Genomic DNA, 19,068 nt, shown 5'->3' on the forward strand with positions numbered 1-19,068 from the left:
TCTATTTATTTTACTTAAATTTGTCTGGACATTCTGGAAAAAGAGTATCAGGGGGCAAAATTTTAGTGACTCATCAATGACCCCACCACCTGTTTTTTTCAGTATCTATAAAGATGTACCAGTTAAGGGGTGCTTTATCTACAGAGATCTCCTTGAATTCTGAGAATCAACTTTATAATGGGAGAGGTTTTGCTGAGAGCAGACCGACCTACTCCCACATTTTTATTTCATCTAAATAATATATACACTATTCAGCTTTCAGTGTGTTTATTGCATAATCACTGATGAAATGAGTAACAAATAAAAATAATGTAACCCTGTCAAATTAGTATCTCAATAATGGTTTAAAGGAATTAGACCATTCCTGGAATTAGAAAGAGACACCACTGAATCAATTTTGAGACCTGGAAGAACTCAGTAGAAAAGGGACAGTTTTCAATTCCCCCTGAAAGGTCCAAGACCAAATTGCAACTTTATATTTTAAGGTATCAGGACAAGATGAATTCTCAATAGGACAAAATTACTTTTTAAATGATCCATTTAAATTCACTGATCCACAAAAATACTAGACACTGGTCTAGAATGACACCATAATCTTATTCATTTCTGTGAAGGGAAACTCTACGGCTAGGTTAAGTTAAAACTACCATCAAATACCTGGACAGTGTTCCGCAAGACTGTCAAGGTCATGGGAAACAGGGAAAGACTGAGCAACGGCCACAGAGCAGAGGAGAGAGGGGAGACAGAATTCAAATAAATGCACTGTAGTGCCCTGGATGGACACTGGAACAGAAGAAGTACACCAATGGAAAAACTGGTGAAACCTGATTCAAGTCTGAAGTTTAGTTAACAGTAATGTGTAAATGTCAGTTTCATAGTTTTGACAAATATACCATGGAAATATAAGATATTAACAGTGGGGGACACTGGGTGAGGGGTAATATGGGAACTCTCTGTACTATCTTTGCAACTTTAAATCTAAAATTATTTCAAAATAAAAAGCCTATTAAAAAGTAACAACACAACCACCATCAAAGAGCAAGGAAATTTGTTTGAATTAACATCCTAGAATTCATAGGTTTACATGTAATAATAATCAACCCTTCTCCTCATCTTAAAATGCCCCTGCTCCTTTATTAATATTCTTCTATAAACTGAATTTGTGCTTAAACGGAACCCAGGTTTTAAATGCAACACACCTGATTGCTCCCTTCACATGCTCAACAGCTTTGTAGTGTCAATTAATATAGTAGCTTGCATCCTAAATCCTTCTGTAACTGACGTCCCAAAGGCCCTGCAAGGTTATTCCAATGTAGATATTTATATTCTTTTTTTTTTTTTGAGTAAGATTAGCCCTGAGCTAACATGTGTTGCCAATCCTCCTCTCTTTTCACTGACGAAGATTGGCCCTGGGCTAACAACCGTGCCCATCTTCCTCTACTTTATATGGGACGCCTGCCACAGCATGGCTTGACAAGCAGTGCGTTGGTCTGTGCCCAGGATCCGAACATGCGAACACCGGGCCACCGAAGCAGAGTGCGCACACTTAACCGCTATGCCACCGGGCCGGCCCCTAGATATATATTCTTAAAAAAAAAAGACACCTAAACACATTTTTTCAAAGACAAAGCTATGACTTACAAGTGATGACATTTGAGCATTTTGGAGCATATATTGCATCTGCTGGGCGAACATGGCTGCAGCAGTCTTTTGTTGAATCAGATTGTTCCGTCCATTAATTTCCAGCTGTGTTTTTAAGTGTGGAGGAGGGTGAAGGTACTTGCAGTTCTCTCTAGCACACCGACCCTAAAAAGGAAGAATTAGACAAATTTCCATTAATATTTCTAAAAATCTAGTATGGCTAAGAAAATAAGAAAAGTTTCTGTATCGAGTTCTTAGTATCTGCCAAGTACTGTAATCAGTACTTTACATGAATTAACTTATTTAATCTTCATACCAACCCTCTAAGGTTGATACTCTTATAACCTTCATCTTCCGGATGACGAAACTGAGAGTAAGAGAAGCTCACGCAGCTAAAAAGAGACAAAAGCAGAACTAAAACCCAGTTCGTCTGATTCCAGAACTCATTCTCTTAGCCAGTTTGCTCTGCTCTACTTTGATATACATCAAATTATGTTTAAAATATAAAATGTTAGGAATAGTATGATATCATCATAACAGCACAGATTTAAATAAAATTTTTCAACATGAGGTATAAAATCTTGTTAAATAAGATTCAGGATTTGTATCTACATATACAAACAATCGATAACATTGAGGGAAAATGTTAAATAACTATATTCATATAAATATATCTCATAAATTTTAGATCCATTATTCTGGACAATTTTAGCTCTGAAGTTCTTTTTCCTGAATCCATACAATGTGAGAAACATCCTGAAATCCACTGAGATTCTGTTCTTTAGGTTCCAGAGGCAATGGCCCTAGATCACTTGAATGATTGAGACCAAAGTGTATTTTGGAGTCTCAGCTATTTGAATGTTTTATTGATGGTTTAGGCCCTTCCAGACAGGACAATATGTCAGTCTTGTGGAATCAAACATGCCTTTAGTGTTGCCTAAATGCTGACATGGCTGCTAATTATGGTGTTTACTCTATGGTAGCAAAGGATGTCACTGGACAGGTATTTATCACATTGTCAAATGTGACCTGTTGTTGTATTTTTTTAACTCATGAGCACTACACAGAGCAGCTAATGATTCTCTCATTTGCACCAATAATCCTTTTAGGTTCACCATAGTCCTTTTAAGACAAGCAAAACTGCAAGTAATTCTTCTTCCCACAGAGGCTAAAATTCTTTACAGTGCATGAGCTTATTGGAGGAAGAGGTAGAGAAAAAAGACAATTTTTTTTTTTAAACCCAAGAGTGCAAGTTGCTAGGCCACTTGAATTCCTAGGAGAAAATGAGTTAGTTCATCAAGTGTTTTCAACACATGCTATAAATTTTCCTTATTTATGATGCCTGAACGTTTTACAGCATCACTTCTCCATATTTAGTTATCTTGTTATTAAAGCATTTCTATGGTTTCACTGAGCATCAAGGTGTGTCCTTCTAAACTTTATAGAGCTACATAAAATGCTAGAGAAAAATCTGCCACCCCAAAATGTGTCTCTTTGGCATGAGGAAGTTTTTCTTTTACTTCCCCCTTAACTGCCTAAAAGAATTCAGATAAAGTGCCTGTTCCAGGAAGAAGAGCTATCACCAGAGATCTCTACAAAGAATATGAGCTAGGTGTGGTAGACTGGGGAAAACTTACCAAGGCCTGTTTGATCAAAGTCTTCTCTGTGTCCCATTGTTTCTAGATGTCCCCAGCAAACATTTATTTACCAAACATTTATCCTTTTCATTCTTGCTGTGCATTGCCTTCCTTCCCTTTGAACTCCCAGACACTTGCCCCCTTCTCCTTAGCTCAGGATGGCATATAAAACTCAATTGCCTGACTGTCAGGAAACCTCATATATTTGGGATTCCCATAGGCACATCATTAAATTTTATTTTCTCCTGTTAATCTGTCTCATGTCAATTTAATTCTTAGATAAGCTAGAAGAACTTAGAAGGGTAGAGGAGACATTAACCTTCCCTAACAATGCAAAACTAGATGCACTGCAACCGCTCTTTTAAATATTAGATCACTGGGATGAGGAGGCTCTATTATTTTACCTCCCCTGGCGAGAAGCTGAGTATAACTTAAAACATAGCTTGAGAAATTAAAGGGGCCACTACTGTTTTCTGTCAGGTTTGTCTTTTTGTTTCTCTCATTGAGCAATTTATTTAATTTAATGATTTAGAAAATCAAATAATATCTTGGTATCAATGTACCTTTACAATTCTCTGCAAATCCTGGAAAAGGAAGAATTTATTGGTAGTAAGAGTTGAGAATTAGGTATTAGGTCAATCTTCCTGAATTCATAAAAGCAGGCCAGGAATAGCTACATAATTTCAGCACATATAACGACTGTAGGGAAATTGTTATATGTGCTAAAAATCACAGTAATGTTTTTTTTTTCCCTGTTAATGTGTCCCCTAAGAGAAAATATAAGCTTCTTTTTACACCTACCACAACATGCACCAAGGCAAAGTCACAAGGATTTTTGTCCCTAGATTCTTCACCCTCCACCCAGCACAACTGAGGTTATATGGCTCAGAATTAACAGCCTGGGGGAAGCAGTGATACTTGGTGGCTTTCACCACCAAGCCTGCTAGTTTATACTTTGGGTTTCTCTTCCTCCTCCCACATCCTAACACTAAAGATTTCCCCAAGGTTCAGTCCTAAATCCTCTGGTCTCTCTAATCTCTTCCCTGGAGAAATGAAGTTCTTGTAAAGTTTCACCTATCACAGCAATTGCTCAGATCTTAAATCTATATCTCTGCCTCTGACTCCTCTTCTGAATCTCAGTTCTTTTTATCACTAACTGTAACTGCATCTGGAAATCTCTACCCCTTAACCAGGTCTAAATAACTTACTCCTGACCTTCCCTCCCCTTACACTATTTTTCCTCACATTTAGGACCATTGCTCCAATTCACATGCTTTGGGACAGTTACATAGCAGCAGCGAAAAAACAAATTAGGCACCTGCTGAACAGGATTGCCTTAGGATGGCAAATCCACCTTGATAGCTTTTCCAGACAAGCGGCAAACACAACTACAGACATTTATACAGTACACGATTTGTAACCCTCCTATAAAAAAAGCTATATAATGAAGACCCTCTCTTATATTCAGGAATTCCAAACAAGAGATTAGTTAAGAAAAAAAAAAAAAAGAAAGGAAAAGGAATATATTAGAATTTTACCATTTGTTATAATTTAGAGTTTTAACATCATTTACATTGAATGCAATCAGAAAGAGGAGGGAGGAAGGAAGAGAGAGAACATGGTGTATTCGGCACATTTCCTGCCAATCTACAGATAAAGAATTACTACCTGCCTTTGTGCATTTATATTACTGTCCTTTATATATAATAACTTTTCTTAAGCCTTTTCTTGGGAAACTGATGACATTTTTACAAAGCAAAAACAGTACACAGAAATAGAAAAAAAAGAGAATTACACTTCAAAAATTACATATGTTGGGCTATAAAACTAAAGTATGGAATATGAGGCAGCACAGATTTTAAAAACTTATTTATCTTAGTTAGGAGATTTTACTTGATTTATAAAGCATTCTCTTTTGAACGACAGAATCCATAATTTAATTCTATAATAACGCAAATGCACAGCAATACTACCTTACCAGAAACTGCTGCTTATGTTAAAGAAAGCATATAAAAGACAAAAAAATCTTCATTTTCTAGCCAAACAATAGATAAAGAGACCAAATAATTTAATATCAACGTTATCTGCTGAAAATAATATTTGAAAAGAAAACCAAGCCCCTTATGTTTTTTCAAAACGACTTTAGAACTCAAGATAATACATTTATATGCACACTTGGTGATAATAAATCTCCTCTGTATAATATTCATTCTTCAAGAAGCCCAAACTTAATTATAGGCCAAAATAGTTTAATTGGAGTTTTGGGGGGGCAAACTTTGTTTTTAACATTTGCTGACATTTGCTTTTAGTCCTTGCAGGGGATTAAGGCTTTGGTAAGCATGTATGGATGAGATGGGGTGGAGGCAGGGGAGGGACTGCCCTGCACACTATGCAATCACCTATTGTTTTTGGCCTTTGGAAAACCAATGACTATGGACTAGAAAGGCTCTAATGTTTTCCTTAGGCCAGCGAAACCTCTGAATGGGCCACAAGATACCCTACCTATCACACTGTCTATAACAGTCCAGAAACTATCTTAGTCTAAAAAAATCATCCCTCAGGTTTCCCAAGTGAAGTCAATGGTGTCCCAAGCCCTCCTTCTAGACCCACAGATTCAGAGTTGCCATGTGCTCGGTGCAAATTTCAGACCATGTCCTAAACGACTCTACACATCTTGTACCTATAACAGTTGCCATCCACTAGCAGAGCGGCCTATATCCTAAAAACAGCAGCAAAGGCTAGTCAAGACACGTAAATCTCTCTCCCACCCCTACGTGTACACACAAGATTAAAGAAGCATTGAAGAGATAAGAGTGCAAGCCCATTTATGCTCGCCTCAATTTCACTTCTTTTCCATTTCCTTTGGCCTTAAAAACAAATCATTCTCATCTGGTCTTTCACTATATTACTGAGTTAAGAAAATAGCAAAGTGATTCAATAGGAAAGTGATTCTCTGCTGAAATAAGTGCTACTACACCTATGAATTTTCCAGCTCCCCTTTTCCATCTACTCTCTTTGAAAATGCTCCCGAAAAGCAGCAGGGGGAGAAAATGGCCAATGAAATCTCTGAAATACATCTGCATCAATAGTTGATGACAGGCAAAGGAAAAAGTTGCAGAGCATTTATAAAACCTCCAAAATTCAATCGATTTCCCTTTTCCTACCTTCAGGCTTTTCACAAATGAGTACAAAGCCTTTGACTGAGAGAGAAAAGTAGCATTGTAGAGATTCAAATCCCACCTAAGTCTTGGGAGTTATGAGAGTGAGTCTGTCAGATACAAGACTTCCCGTGTACTCGGTGGTAAAAAAAAAACCCTGTGAAATGTACCTTTTTTATGTTCCTGAGAGAAAGCTCTACCATCCTTCAGAATAAGAAAAAGACCCTAGGAAGCTGAAAATTACCCTTTGTCAGTCACTGTATCTTAACAGAAACAGCTGTTTGCAGAATGACTTGCTTCTTCAAACACATTTGGAATTATGGAAAAGAAAAAAACCTCTCAAATACAATGATAACTGGATTACCTTTTCAAAGACATCTCACTGCTCTGCTAGACTACCAAGAGTTAAAAGCTAAATAAAGGCAACAAACAGATGATTTGTTCTATGCAAAAAAAATTGTTATTCCATTTTAATGATTACGTGTTAAATAAAAATTCCCATTGATTATATTGCATCAGTGAAACATCCTTACACGCGTAGACATGGCTTCTCAGAGGAAACAACAGTAATTTCAGAATTACAAATCATACGTAGTAGGTTGCCTGGTTCCTACATCACAGACCTACTAAAGGCTAGGAACAATCTGAAAGAGCTAAAAGTGAGGCAACGTTAAGATAAACTGAGTATTAGCCAGATGTCCTCATACTAATGACAGATTTCCCACTTTCTTCCTCTTAAAGTTCTGTCTTTATAAAAGTGGATATCATCTGCATCATTTTCTCCTCCAATACTGTACCATCTATGAATGCTGATAAATATGCACAAAGAGCATCCTTAAAATCTTGCATACAAGTTTTAATTTAAATTTGAGATGCAGACAAGAAATCTAAAAAAAAATGTTTTAATAAACCATTTCCTGAATATACTGAAGGCAAATTGGTGAGGCTGAATATAGACCCCCATGGAGAGGGCCACAAGGACACTCCCCCACTGCAGTCAGCATTGCATTGCATTTCCTTATGCTGTTGAACTCTGCTTTCTTGAAATCAAGTCCGAATAGGTAAGAAGCTAGAAGGAGGCAGAAGAACTTTCTTGCCTATCTGCCTCAAGAGAGCTTTCAAATTGTGACCTCCAAAAGATGAAGGGAGGAGTAGGCTCAACAATCACAGCATTCTTCTGAAATAGCCCACTAAGATAATTTGATTACCAGAAACATAACATTTAGGGCTGAACCAGATTTTAAGGAACATCTCTTGCATTTTTATCTTACAGAGAAAGTGAAGGCCAAGTTTCCAGACTCTCACTACCCAATATAGATTTTTAGTTCAAATGACTCTTCCTCTGTAAAAATTTTCCTGAACCCATCTCCCCAACCCCCCTCCCATCTATCTCGCCCTCTTCGTGCCTCCAACTGCACCTTGTACTCAGTTTTATCTTAGCACTTATCACTGTGTACATGAATAAATTGTTTGCATGCCTATGTCCCCATTAGACTTTGAGCTTATCTAAAGGCAGGTCTATATCTTTGAATCTCCAGGGATGTTTCTGTGCCTGGTGAGTGGTGGCCACTGCATGAAAGTTTGCTGAGTGAATGAACAAACTTTGTGAGAATTCTTTTATAGGGCATAACACTAATTCTGCCTTAGAAGCCTAATTGCTTCTCTTGCTATTTCCTTTCATAAGTTCTTTCTTCTTCCTTCCTTTCTGAGGCTGTTCCTGGTTGTCTGTCCCTAATGAACTGTTATTCTATTCAGGTCCAGAAAACAGTTAATTTATAATATTTTTTTTTTTGCTAGGAATATATACTCTCAGGTGGATGGGGCCCTCATGGCTGAGAAATCCTGGTAATTCAGTATAACTGAACCAGAAAAGTCAGGAATTCATGAGGCACACAGACGCAAACCCTGGTCTAATTCCAGGGGTCTGTGGCCACTAGAACCCTCAGGATATAGGGCCCCCCCGAGGTGAATAAAGGAACCCGCAGCAGATTCATATTTAATCAGCACTTGTGCCTGCCCAAGGGGAGCACTGCATTTTGAGGGTCAGTTTAGAGTAAACTGCCTTCTCCAACTGCTCCACCCCCACCCCGCATTTCTCTGAACAGGCTGCAAGTCAAATTCCCTGAAGCTACTTAGACAAAGGTGGAATACACGGCTTTAGGATAATCACATTGGGTGGGCCTTCGTGTGGACCTCTACGGCATACGCTGACCTGACTGCTTACAAGAAAAATGTTCCTGTTGTACTTCAAACCCATGTTCAGCTGCATTCCCATTAAACATTTATTTTCAAAGAATGAGCTTGAAAGTTTTCTTTGAAATTTTTTGAAGAGCAAATAACACCAAAAATCTTAGTTGCTGTTCAGAGTGAAACCAAGTCTGCCTCACCAACACCCCAAATCTGCTTCCTGCCCCCTCCCCAATTTTTCCTCCCTGGTCTAATAAAATACCTTCAATGGCTATAGAAAAATATTAACTGAATATCTGTTCAATAACAAGCTCCTGAAAAATGCATCATCTCTGAGAGTTGACAAAACAGCCAACCAGAATCAAATTAAAACCCAAAGAGAACTGAAGCACACTGGTACCAAGTTACCAAAAGTCAGAAGGCATTTCTGATGCTAAGTATTCCTGGAAGCTGTCTTTAAAGTAGTTGATAGCTGCCAACAGAAAATGTCATTAAAATACAGAAAAAAGGAAAGAAAAAATAATGGCATTCAATTTGTTACTCCAAGAAATAAAATACACACAAAATCACGCAACTTCAAAAAGGTACTTACTACGTAGGCTTCGTTATGAAACAACATAAAGGGGCATCTCCCGGCCCATAGTCAGTCAAATCTGCTGTTAGGGTTCCCTCGCCTTGCTTTTCTGGACACTCCATCCAGTCACCTACCACAGCGATTTAGAACCAGGACAAAGAGGACACCAGCTGCTTGCACCATTTCTTCCCGGCTAGGGCTTCTGCCTAGAATCCTATCTAGGGTTGCCAGATTTATCAAATGAAAATACAAGACTCCCAATAAAATTTGAATTTCAGATAAACAATAAATAATTTTTTAGTATAAGTTTGCTCCATACAATATATTCTCTGGCAACTCTCTTCCTATGTATTCTTCCACCCTCGTGAGTTGAGCTAAATAAAGCCAAATCCTCAAAAACCCATTTTACCCCCTTTACCTTAAATCCATAAGCAGCCCCCTCCATGGACTCAGCCCAGGCTCTACAAGGCCTTCAGTTGCTCAGAGCAAAGCAGAAGGCACTCTCAGCCCCAGCTTACCTGACCAGCTGCAAGGAATTTAAGGAAGTTGACTGTTGGAGAAAGCAATTTTTATTCCATGGCTCCTCCCACCAAAAGCTTCACACAGCTCTCTACCCTGTCAGCCACTTTCCCACCCACAGTGGCGCAACTGTATATTCAAATGACTTGGATGCCTGCCGGAGCTCCTCCTTTAGGTTAGGATGAAGAAGGGCATGGTGAGTGACCACCATGCCTAACTCCTGACTCTAAATTTACACAAATTTTTTGAACATATGAATTATTACAGGAAGATAAGCCTTTTATGTTTTTAAGGTTTTTATTTGTGTTGAGGGGGTGAGGAGGGTGGGTTAGCTTTGTTTTCTTCAGCCCTGTCTGTGGAACACTCAAATACAAGAGAAAGTCACCCATTAAAGCCCAGGAAAATGACTGCTTAAGCATCATGTTTCTATATGCACACATAAGATCTATGCAGATACAAATTCAAAACACGTAAAAAATGGCATGAATAGCCATTATTTGCATAGATGTGTTTTTCAATCAATCCACGATTACTCATATTAAAAGAGAGGGAGAGGTAGAGGGGCATGGTTAATTCTAATGAATAAAGTATTTAGGAACTATGGCAATCTATAATAGCCCCACATTACAGAATATGTACACCACGAAAGTGGCAATTGTGAACATTTAGGAATCAGTTAGTAGACACAGTCCTGAATTTATGTTTTATTCATTAAGAATACAGACTCCTTCATTGGAATTATCAAAGATTCAGAATTAGCGAGGTCAGAAAGAATGAAATTGTACTACACTGGGGAAGTCCATATATTTATAGACAATATGTTTATGGAAACATTAAATAGTAAAGCTTGAAAGGCTCTTAGAGATCATTTAGTCCAGCATTTGCCAGAGTGTGTACCACAGACCACTATTTCCAAGAGAGGAGGCTCCAAAACCGAGTTTCCTGGTTAACACTTGTAAGAAATGACATACTACACTCCTCTCTTGGAAACTGACAGTACACCAGAGCATAGTAAAGATTCTCTCTCATACATCCTACAGTAGAGAAATCTGCTTGCTTTCGTTAACTCAGCATTTCCCAACATAGTTTAATCACAGAAACCATCCCTCTTTTTTCATAAAACATCTTTTAACATATCTCATTGGAGTATCCTAATGAAAATGCTGATCCAATTCAACTCCCCCCTACTAAAGCTCAAACAAAGCCCCATGGCATTTTATAGGTCAAGTTAGTTTTCCTTCATACTTTTCATTTCTATTTCTCTTCTAAATAGAAAAATACAGTGAACTCTAAAGAATTGGATCTTCTGTTGAAACGACATTTAACATTTTTGCTTATACTTGATCTTCCAAAAGCTAAGATGGAGATATTTCCTATAATTGCTGCAAAGAAAGATCCCACAACCATCTTCCCAACACCCATTGCCAAAACTGTAAGTTCTGTCAGATCTTTCCAAATGGCTGCTGGGGCTTTCTTCCTTTGTTTGAATGCTTCAGTCAGGTGACTTCTGAAATAACAACTTCAAGCCTTCTCTTTCTAATGGGCTTTTCTACATTGTGACTTCTATCCCTTGAAACCACGCCAGTTACCTTAAGTTTTCTATGACTTAAGGGTCTCGAGTGAGTTTTAACTGCACTAAAACTTGGGAAGTAAGAAGGTATCTGGCAATCTCCTCAATTCCTAAGGGTCTTCGTTTTACACTAAACTTAAACCTTGGGATTTCCACTTGGCAAAATTAAATTTCCTGTCTCTAAGTAAAAAGAAAGTTTCAAAGAAGAATTAAATTAAATTAAATTTAGACAAATATCTTGCAAACTCATAAGGGGAGTACAAAGTGAGAAAGGCACAGATTACTATTCAGATTTAAATAATTTATCTTTGCAGGGCTTAGTATACTGCTAAAAATAAATTAAATAATTACATCTCTATAGCCAGCCACGTGTCCCTCCACACAGAGATTATATAAAGGGCAGATATAGTTATTGATTTACCTCTGCATTTTGAAATTAGAGGCTAAACGTAAATCTCCTTTCAGACAAAGAAATTTAAAAGCATGGTATCAAAATGGTTGTTTACAAGGTCTCACTGAATTCATAAGTGTGAAATCATGTTCAAACCCCAAACAGAGCCAAATATATCCACTCTAAAATAAGCGTTTTCCTTACATTCCTACTCAGCTACCAAACTAATACCAAATATGCAATTTCCAAGCAGAAAGTTTTACTTGGTGACATAGACTCTCATTAAAATACTTTGAGGCGTGGACTAAGTTTACATTTTGTTAATGATAATATATTTTTATCACCAAAAGTCTTATTGAAACCTTTGTGCTAACTTGTTATCAAAACTGTAGGTATTTTAGAGTATCAGAGAAATCCCCAAAGAAAACTCCAAACTCCAAATGCATTGCATATTTAAATAAAGTGGTGTTTTTAGCCAAGTGATTCTTTTAAAAAGCATCTAAAAATTAGGCCAACTTACTGTTTGTAAGTTGATACAAATTTTCTCTTTTAAAAACGAAAATCTATTTTGCCTGGCCCGAATATCTACCAAGTATATTGTTTCATCCAAAATGTGTTTCAGAGATGTGAACAGCATTGGCAAAGTTCTAGATGCAACTATTGAGATTGCTTTATAAAAAAAAATATGTTCTAAAATGATCCTCTCTCAGTCTAACTCAGTAAATAGAGCAACTTTGTTAAGTTCACCCTCTGCTTTCAGTGAACAGTTAATATTTGGTGATGATGAAACTGTTCCTAGTATTTAAAGAACTAAACAAGTCCATCCACAAACAATGTAACTAGAAATGGAGTTAGTTTAAAGAAGATAAAATGATAAGTGGAGGTTTTATGTTTTAAAATAAATCAATCCCTCAATCATAAATGTCTCATATCTTTACAGAGCAGAAGTTGAAATATAACCTCTGCCAAAGAATGCCTATCTCCAAATCTAAAACAAGGAAAAAATAAAGCAAGGCAAAGAACAGTGAAAGTTAATTAGTTTTAAAATCTATTAATTGTACTTCCAAAGTCAGTTTAAACAGCTGGAACAAAAGTTACGGGGAGAATAGTACACTTGTAAGAATGTAGTATTTTTTAAAAACAGATATCCTCTATATTAAGCACAAAAAGTTTTCTAGGGTCATTAGGGTCATGGGGTTTGAACATGGTACCTTTTAGTTAGTGGAATCCTTATTTTGGCGAGGGAAAAGTAAAATAAAACAAATCTACTCTAGCTTCATTGTGCCTTCCCTGAAAATCAGAATAAAATTAGAGAACATGTCTTTCTGAAAAAATAAAATGAGTCCAGTTTATGTCTCTTATGTAAGGTTAATCAAATTCCATTCCAGAAAAATATTTGACAAAGTGATATAGTGAAATAAACCAGGTAGTGTAAAACATCAATGTGCCAATCTTTTACACTTATTTTTCTACTAAAGATAACTGGAGAATTTAATTGGTTTCTTTTTTTTGCTATGTTTTTACACTGACTTTATATACCAGACTCTAGTATATAAGGTCAAATGACCCTTCAAATGTGAACTAATTCTGACCATTTATGAGTGTGCTGGAGAATAATTGTATATACAGTTTTAGCTCATGTTACTTGGCATGTGACAATTGTTGACACACATTTAGAGACGAGGTCAAGGCCCCTATAAAAGAGCTCATGCTCTTAACTAGTCCACTCTTGCTTCGCAATACTTTGGCATGTGCTAAACTGAGGAATGAGCTAGTTCAAGTATTTCTACTGTCTGGCCCACTATTTTCTCTCTAAGATTGTAAGATTGCACATCAGCTGGCTGTTAGGTATGTGCAGAAACTATTTACAGTAGTGCCCCCTTATCCGCAGGGGATATGTTCCAAGACCGCCAGTGGATGTCTGAAACCACGGATAGTACAGAACCCTACATATACTATATTTTCTCCTATACATACATATTTGAGGTGTGACAGAAAAATTAGCACAAATTTCTTTTCTTTGCAATTTCACGGATAGAAGATTTGTTCTTACGGTAGATCTTAGCAACCTCAGCATAAGATTATTTTTCTTTCCTTATTAGGTTGAGAACTTTCACCTTTTCACTTAAAGGAAGCACTTTACAGCTTCTCTTTGGCATAAATTGCCAGCATCACTCCTCTTGTGCCTTGGGGCCATTATTAAGTAAAATAAGGATGACTTGAACACAAGCACTGCGATACCACGACAGTCGATCCGATAACCCAGACGGCTACTAAGTGACTAATGAGGTGTAGCATGTACACCGTGGATACACTGGACAAAGGGATGATCCACGTCCTGGGTGCGATGGTGCAGGACAGTGTGAGATTTCATCACACTACTCAGAACAGTGTGCAATTTAAAACTTATGAATTATTTATTTCTAGAATTTTCCATTTAATATTTTTGGACCACAGTTGCCTGCGGGTAACTGAAACTGTAGAAAGTGAAACCACGGATAAGGGGGAACTACTGTAACAGATAAATGTATAGAAACTGGGATGTTTTGTTAAGTACCTAGGGATCTTGGGTGACTTGAAAAGGAATAAGGTTAACTGTACAATTTTTTTATACCACAACCACCTGAATAATCACAGCTAATTTTACTGTGTATTTACCATGTGATGGACACTGTTCAAAGTGCTTTACATGCATTAAGTCTTTCATCCTTACCCAAGCAGAACAATTAGTACAAACATGTCCTCTCTTAGCACAGCTTTTTAGTAAATGTTTGCACAAAAGAATTTTGCCAGTTGGTTTGGGAGAAGCAGTGTCATACTATCAGGAGTTGGGTTATGAGAGCTTAAGCACAAATGACCATGGCCTGACAAAAGAAACAGTCCAGCAGAACCCCATGAACATAGAGAATGGATGGAAGTGGGGCTCAGTTAAAGAGTTGGTTGTGTGCATTTTGTGACTATTATTACCACCCTAGAAGAAGAACCTTTTAAAAACACAGTAGTGCCATTTAGAAGCATGTTTACTCAGACTACAAATGTCTACGTGCTGTAGGTTCAGTACTATCACAGAGCAAAGAAAGTCTCCAAACAGTGACAAAAGATCAACCTTATCACACAGCAGTACAAAGTGTTCTGAAGCATTTCATTCCACTAAGAGCACAGGCAAATGAGAATTCACATTCACTACACGCATCACCTCACAAAAGACTACACCACTAAAAGCTCAGTTTCAGTGGGCATCTTATTTAAATGACCAGAGAATGTATATACTTTGAGATGGTGCAAAGTCGGGTGATGATTTGTGGGCCTGGGACTTTAGGTTTGACTTTTTTAGTGCTTCAACTGTAGCCTATGAACAAGAGTTATGTTTATTTGTTTTCTTTTTTATATTGCCAATTTATTTTTGGTTAAGTAACTTTACTCACAAAATAATACTAAAGACTTCAAATGCAAATCAATATGTGGATGCATCAGGTAAACACGTCAATAACAAAAATATCAATTCTATTCAATATGACTTATCATTTAGGTTTTTCTACAGCTTCTCTCTTTTTTTTTTCTTTCTTTCTTTTTTTTTTTCTTTTTGTGAGGAGATCAGCCCGGTGCTACCATCTGCCAATCCTCCTCTTTTTTTTTGCTGAGGAAGACTGGCCCTGGGCTAACATCCGTGCCCATCTTCCTCCACTTTATATGGGAGGCCGCCACAGCATGGCTTGCCAAGCACTGCGTCAGTGCGCCTCCAGGATCCGAACCGGTGAACCCTGGGCCGCCGAAGCGGAGCGCACGCACTTAACCACTTGTGCCACTGGGCTGGTCCCACAACTTTTTTTTGTGTGTGTGTGAGGAGATCAGCCCTGAGCTAACATCCGCCAATCCTCCTCTTTTTTTGCTGAGGAAGACGGCCCTGGGCTAACATCGGTGCCTATCTTCCTCCACTTTATATGGGACGCCGCCACAGCATGGCTTACCAAGCAGTGCGTCGGTGCGCGCCCGGGATCCGAACCAGCGAACCCCGGGCCGCCGCAGCGGAGCGCGCGCACTTAACCGCTTGCGCCACCAGGCCGGCCCCTGGTCCCACAACTTTTAAAAGACAAAGTGTTATAGACACTTGCTGATGATAGTAGGGAATATGGATCTCATAAAAAGTGACTGGACAATTGAGCATGCAGAATCCAAAAGTATACCTATACTTTTAAAGACAACATACAGGGAAAGTAATAATGATAACAAATAAACCCAGTGTTGAAATGAATCAGCTGTTTGGAATCAGGTCACAGGCTATTAATATTTCGACTTCTAACGCATTAGTTCCTAGACAAAGCAGGAATAAATCTAAATTTTAATATGAATGCAGTATTTTATTAGAAAGAGTGCTAGACTGGGATTTAAGTGCCCTGGATTCTAATTACCTTTATATCATGGCTAAATTACTTTCCAATACTGTTAATCAATTTTTCTGTCAATAATTCCTGCCCTTACATACCTCATAGGTACTTTGAAAGAATAGAGGGAAAAAGTGCAATTTAGTGTGCTTTGGAAGTAAAATCAGTACAAAACGTAAAAAAAAAAATATATTTACTTTTATTAGTTCTTTACAATAGAACTAAAATTGTTACTGTGAATTAAGTATAAAAAATATGAAATTTTTACAATGTTGTAAACCAATGTTACTGCAATAAACAAAAAATTAAAAAAAAAAGGATAAATAAATCAAGGAATTAAGGTAAAAAAAATATGACATTACAAACTATGTTTTACCATTTTATCCCCACAAAAGATAATGCATTATTATATGAGTAATTCTTGATTATGTGAGTAATATAAATTATCATGTGCCTAGGGAGGGAATTTATATACAGTGTTAAAAAACCAAGGACACTTCTTTTCTTAGAACTGGATATTGTTAAACAGTTATTGCTCCCACAGCTCAGTGGTATGTTAGGTGAAAGGGCAGAGGATAAAGAAGCAGATCCAGGCTTTAATCTTATCCTTGCAAATAACTGAAAAAAGAAAAGAATTATTGCTCCCTTTTCAACTGGCAATGAGCCAGTGCCTCCTTAGGAGACCAGTTTACCAAGGCCAGAGACACTTTTTTATCATCACAAGCTTATTTTAAGATTTCACATAATGAAAATTCACTTTAGAATTATAATGAATAAAACATTCAAAGTAATTTCTATTATATGAAAAAGTTTGGAGCATCACAGTTTTGGGTTGCTACTTTTAAAATTTTTACTTGGCCACAACTGCTGTTATATTTTATTTATAACGTAAATTAAAATTATAAAAAGAAATCAGGCAAGTCATTTTTTCCTGGTGAGTTAGGAGGATAAAGCAAAACAAAGAGTAGAACTATAAGAGAAGATGTTAATGGTGCTTAAAATACTAACAAGTAATTAATTATAGTAAAAGGATTTTGAATATTATTTATATAAATTGGTAAAATAATAAAATTGAATCTCATTATAAAACTTTACAAACGCTTAAGCTAATTTTCATTTTTCTTATTATTCATCTCAATAGGCCAACCTCTTAGAAGCCAAGATTGACTCATATAAATGTGAAACATGTTTGAATATGTTATATATATATATATATACACATACATATATTTCTATAGTAAAGAACTAATAAATATATAATATATTACATATATGCCTTTTTTGTGCCCACACTTGCTGCATATAAAATATTGAAAGTTCACTTGCAGCATCTAGCAACACCTATAATAGAGCTTTTGGGGTATTAAAAAAAGTAATTTTCCAAAGAGTTATAATAGACAAACAATTACAATAATGTTTTTTCTTTTTGGTTTTATATATTTAGACACCGATGCTATTCTTGCCCAACTACCTGTGATGTTATGTTCCACGAGAAGTTTCTCCATGCTCCACAAAAATAGGGTTCTGTAGTCAAATGATTTTGAGAAATGTTGGGTTAAACAGAACTCAACTGCTATCTTTTGTGCAGTAAGTCTCAGAGCCTTATCGTAGCTGATAAGCATTGTGGTGCTGCTTGGAGGGAGAAATATAATAAGCTTCCCAAAGATAGATAAGTCTTCCAGAATAGACGCCATTTTCTTTCCACCAGATCTGAATATAAACAATAACCCAAGAATGAGGCCATTTGAAAAAAAGTGGAAAAAAGGAAGAAAGAAGCATTGAGGGAACAATTCAGAGTGTTGAGAATTCTGAAACTGAGAAACATCATCCTTAGTTGATACTTTCCTGGACTGTTACAGTTTTCTTGAAACCAGTAGTTCTCAAACATGAGTGTTCATCAGAATCACCAAGAGGGCTTCTTAAAACACAGACTGTCAGACCAAGCCCCAGAGTTTCGGATTCAGCAGGTCTGGGATGGGGCCTGAGAACTGACATTTTTAACAAGCTCCCAGGTGAAGCTGATGTTGCCAGTGTCTGCCAACAACACTTCTGAGAACCTCTGCTCTATGGGAATACGGTCCTATCCAATAATGGATTTAGCTATTTATTAAGCATTTTCTTATGTTACTGATAATTCAGTCTCTAAGAGGTCATATCAAAGGGATTTTGATATCTTAATTCCATATCTCTGACCTCAGTATTAATGTTAGCCGTCATATAAAAGAAGGCCAGCCAGGTCATGTAAAAAAAGGATTGGGGGTCGGCCCCGTGGCTTAGCGGTTAAGTGCGCGTGCTCCGCTACTGGCAGCCCGGGTTCGGATCCCGGGCGCGCACCGACGCACCGCTTCTCTGTCCATGCTGAGGCCGCATCCCACATACAGCAGCTAGAAGGATGTGCAACTATGACATACAACTATCTGCTGGGGCTTTGGGGAAAAAAAAAGGAGGAGGATTGGCAATAGATGTTAGCTCAGAGCCGGTCTTCCTCAGCAAAAAGAGGAGGATTAGCATGGATGTTAGCTCAGGGCTGATCTTCCTCACACACACAAAAAAAGGATTGGGGTTCTCAGAATCTGTTCTAGTACTCCTAGGAAACACATTCATTTTCTGTTCACAAACTAGTGCTATTAGATGTAAAGGTAAGTATATAAGAGCTCTGTATTACATGTTGTTTTACATTTGCTCTACAAACCTCCCCAGAGTGTTTTTCTCAGTGTTTGCTGTGTACTCAAATTTAGGAAGATAAAGGATTTTCTAGTAAATTCTCTTCAGCTCTCCAATAAATTAATACCTCTATTCACTGCAGAAACTACAATCATTTGAAAGCATTACCCCTTCTCCTCGTCCCAAATAATATATCTAGAAAAAGACAAGCTAAAACGAGGGAAATATTTTTCACATCAAATAAGCAAACAATCCTGTGCTGACCGCAGCATTTCAGCATGGATAATCAAAAGCTGAAGTATTGATAGATTCCCAAACCTCAAAGCAAGCAGCGAATACAAAGTT

General features: G+C 37.3%; 1 protein-coding gene across 5 annotated transcripts in view; it reads right to left on the reverse strand.

The window, feature by feature from the left end:
• The window catches only part of MBNL3 (muscleblind like splicing regulator 3), a 117,905-nt gene that overhangs the window by 31,377 nt on the left and 67,460 nt on the right, over nucleotides 1-19,068 (reverse strand). For 3 of the 5 annotated variants that reach the window (XM_058536728.1, XM_058536729.1, XM_058536727.1), the window contains exon 3: nucleotides 1,642-1,806. In XM_058536728.1, coding sequence (XP_058392711.1) covers nucleotides 1,642-1,806 — 165 coding nt within the window. The other 2 variants (XM_058536731.1, XM_058536730.1) reach the window with 2 other exon arrangements.

This window comes from Diceros bicornis, chromosome X, assembly GCF_020826845.1.
Source record: "Diceros bicornis minor isolate mBicDic1 chromosome X, mDicBic1.mat.cur, whole genome shotgun sequence".
Classification (NCBI taxonomy): domain Eukaryota; kingdom Metazoa; phylum Chordata; class Mammalia; order Perissodactyla; family Rhinocerotidae; genus Diceros; species Diceros bicornis.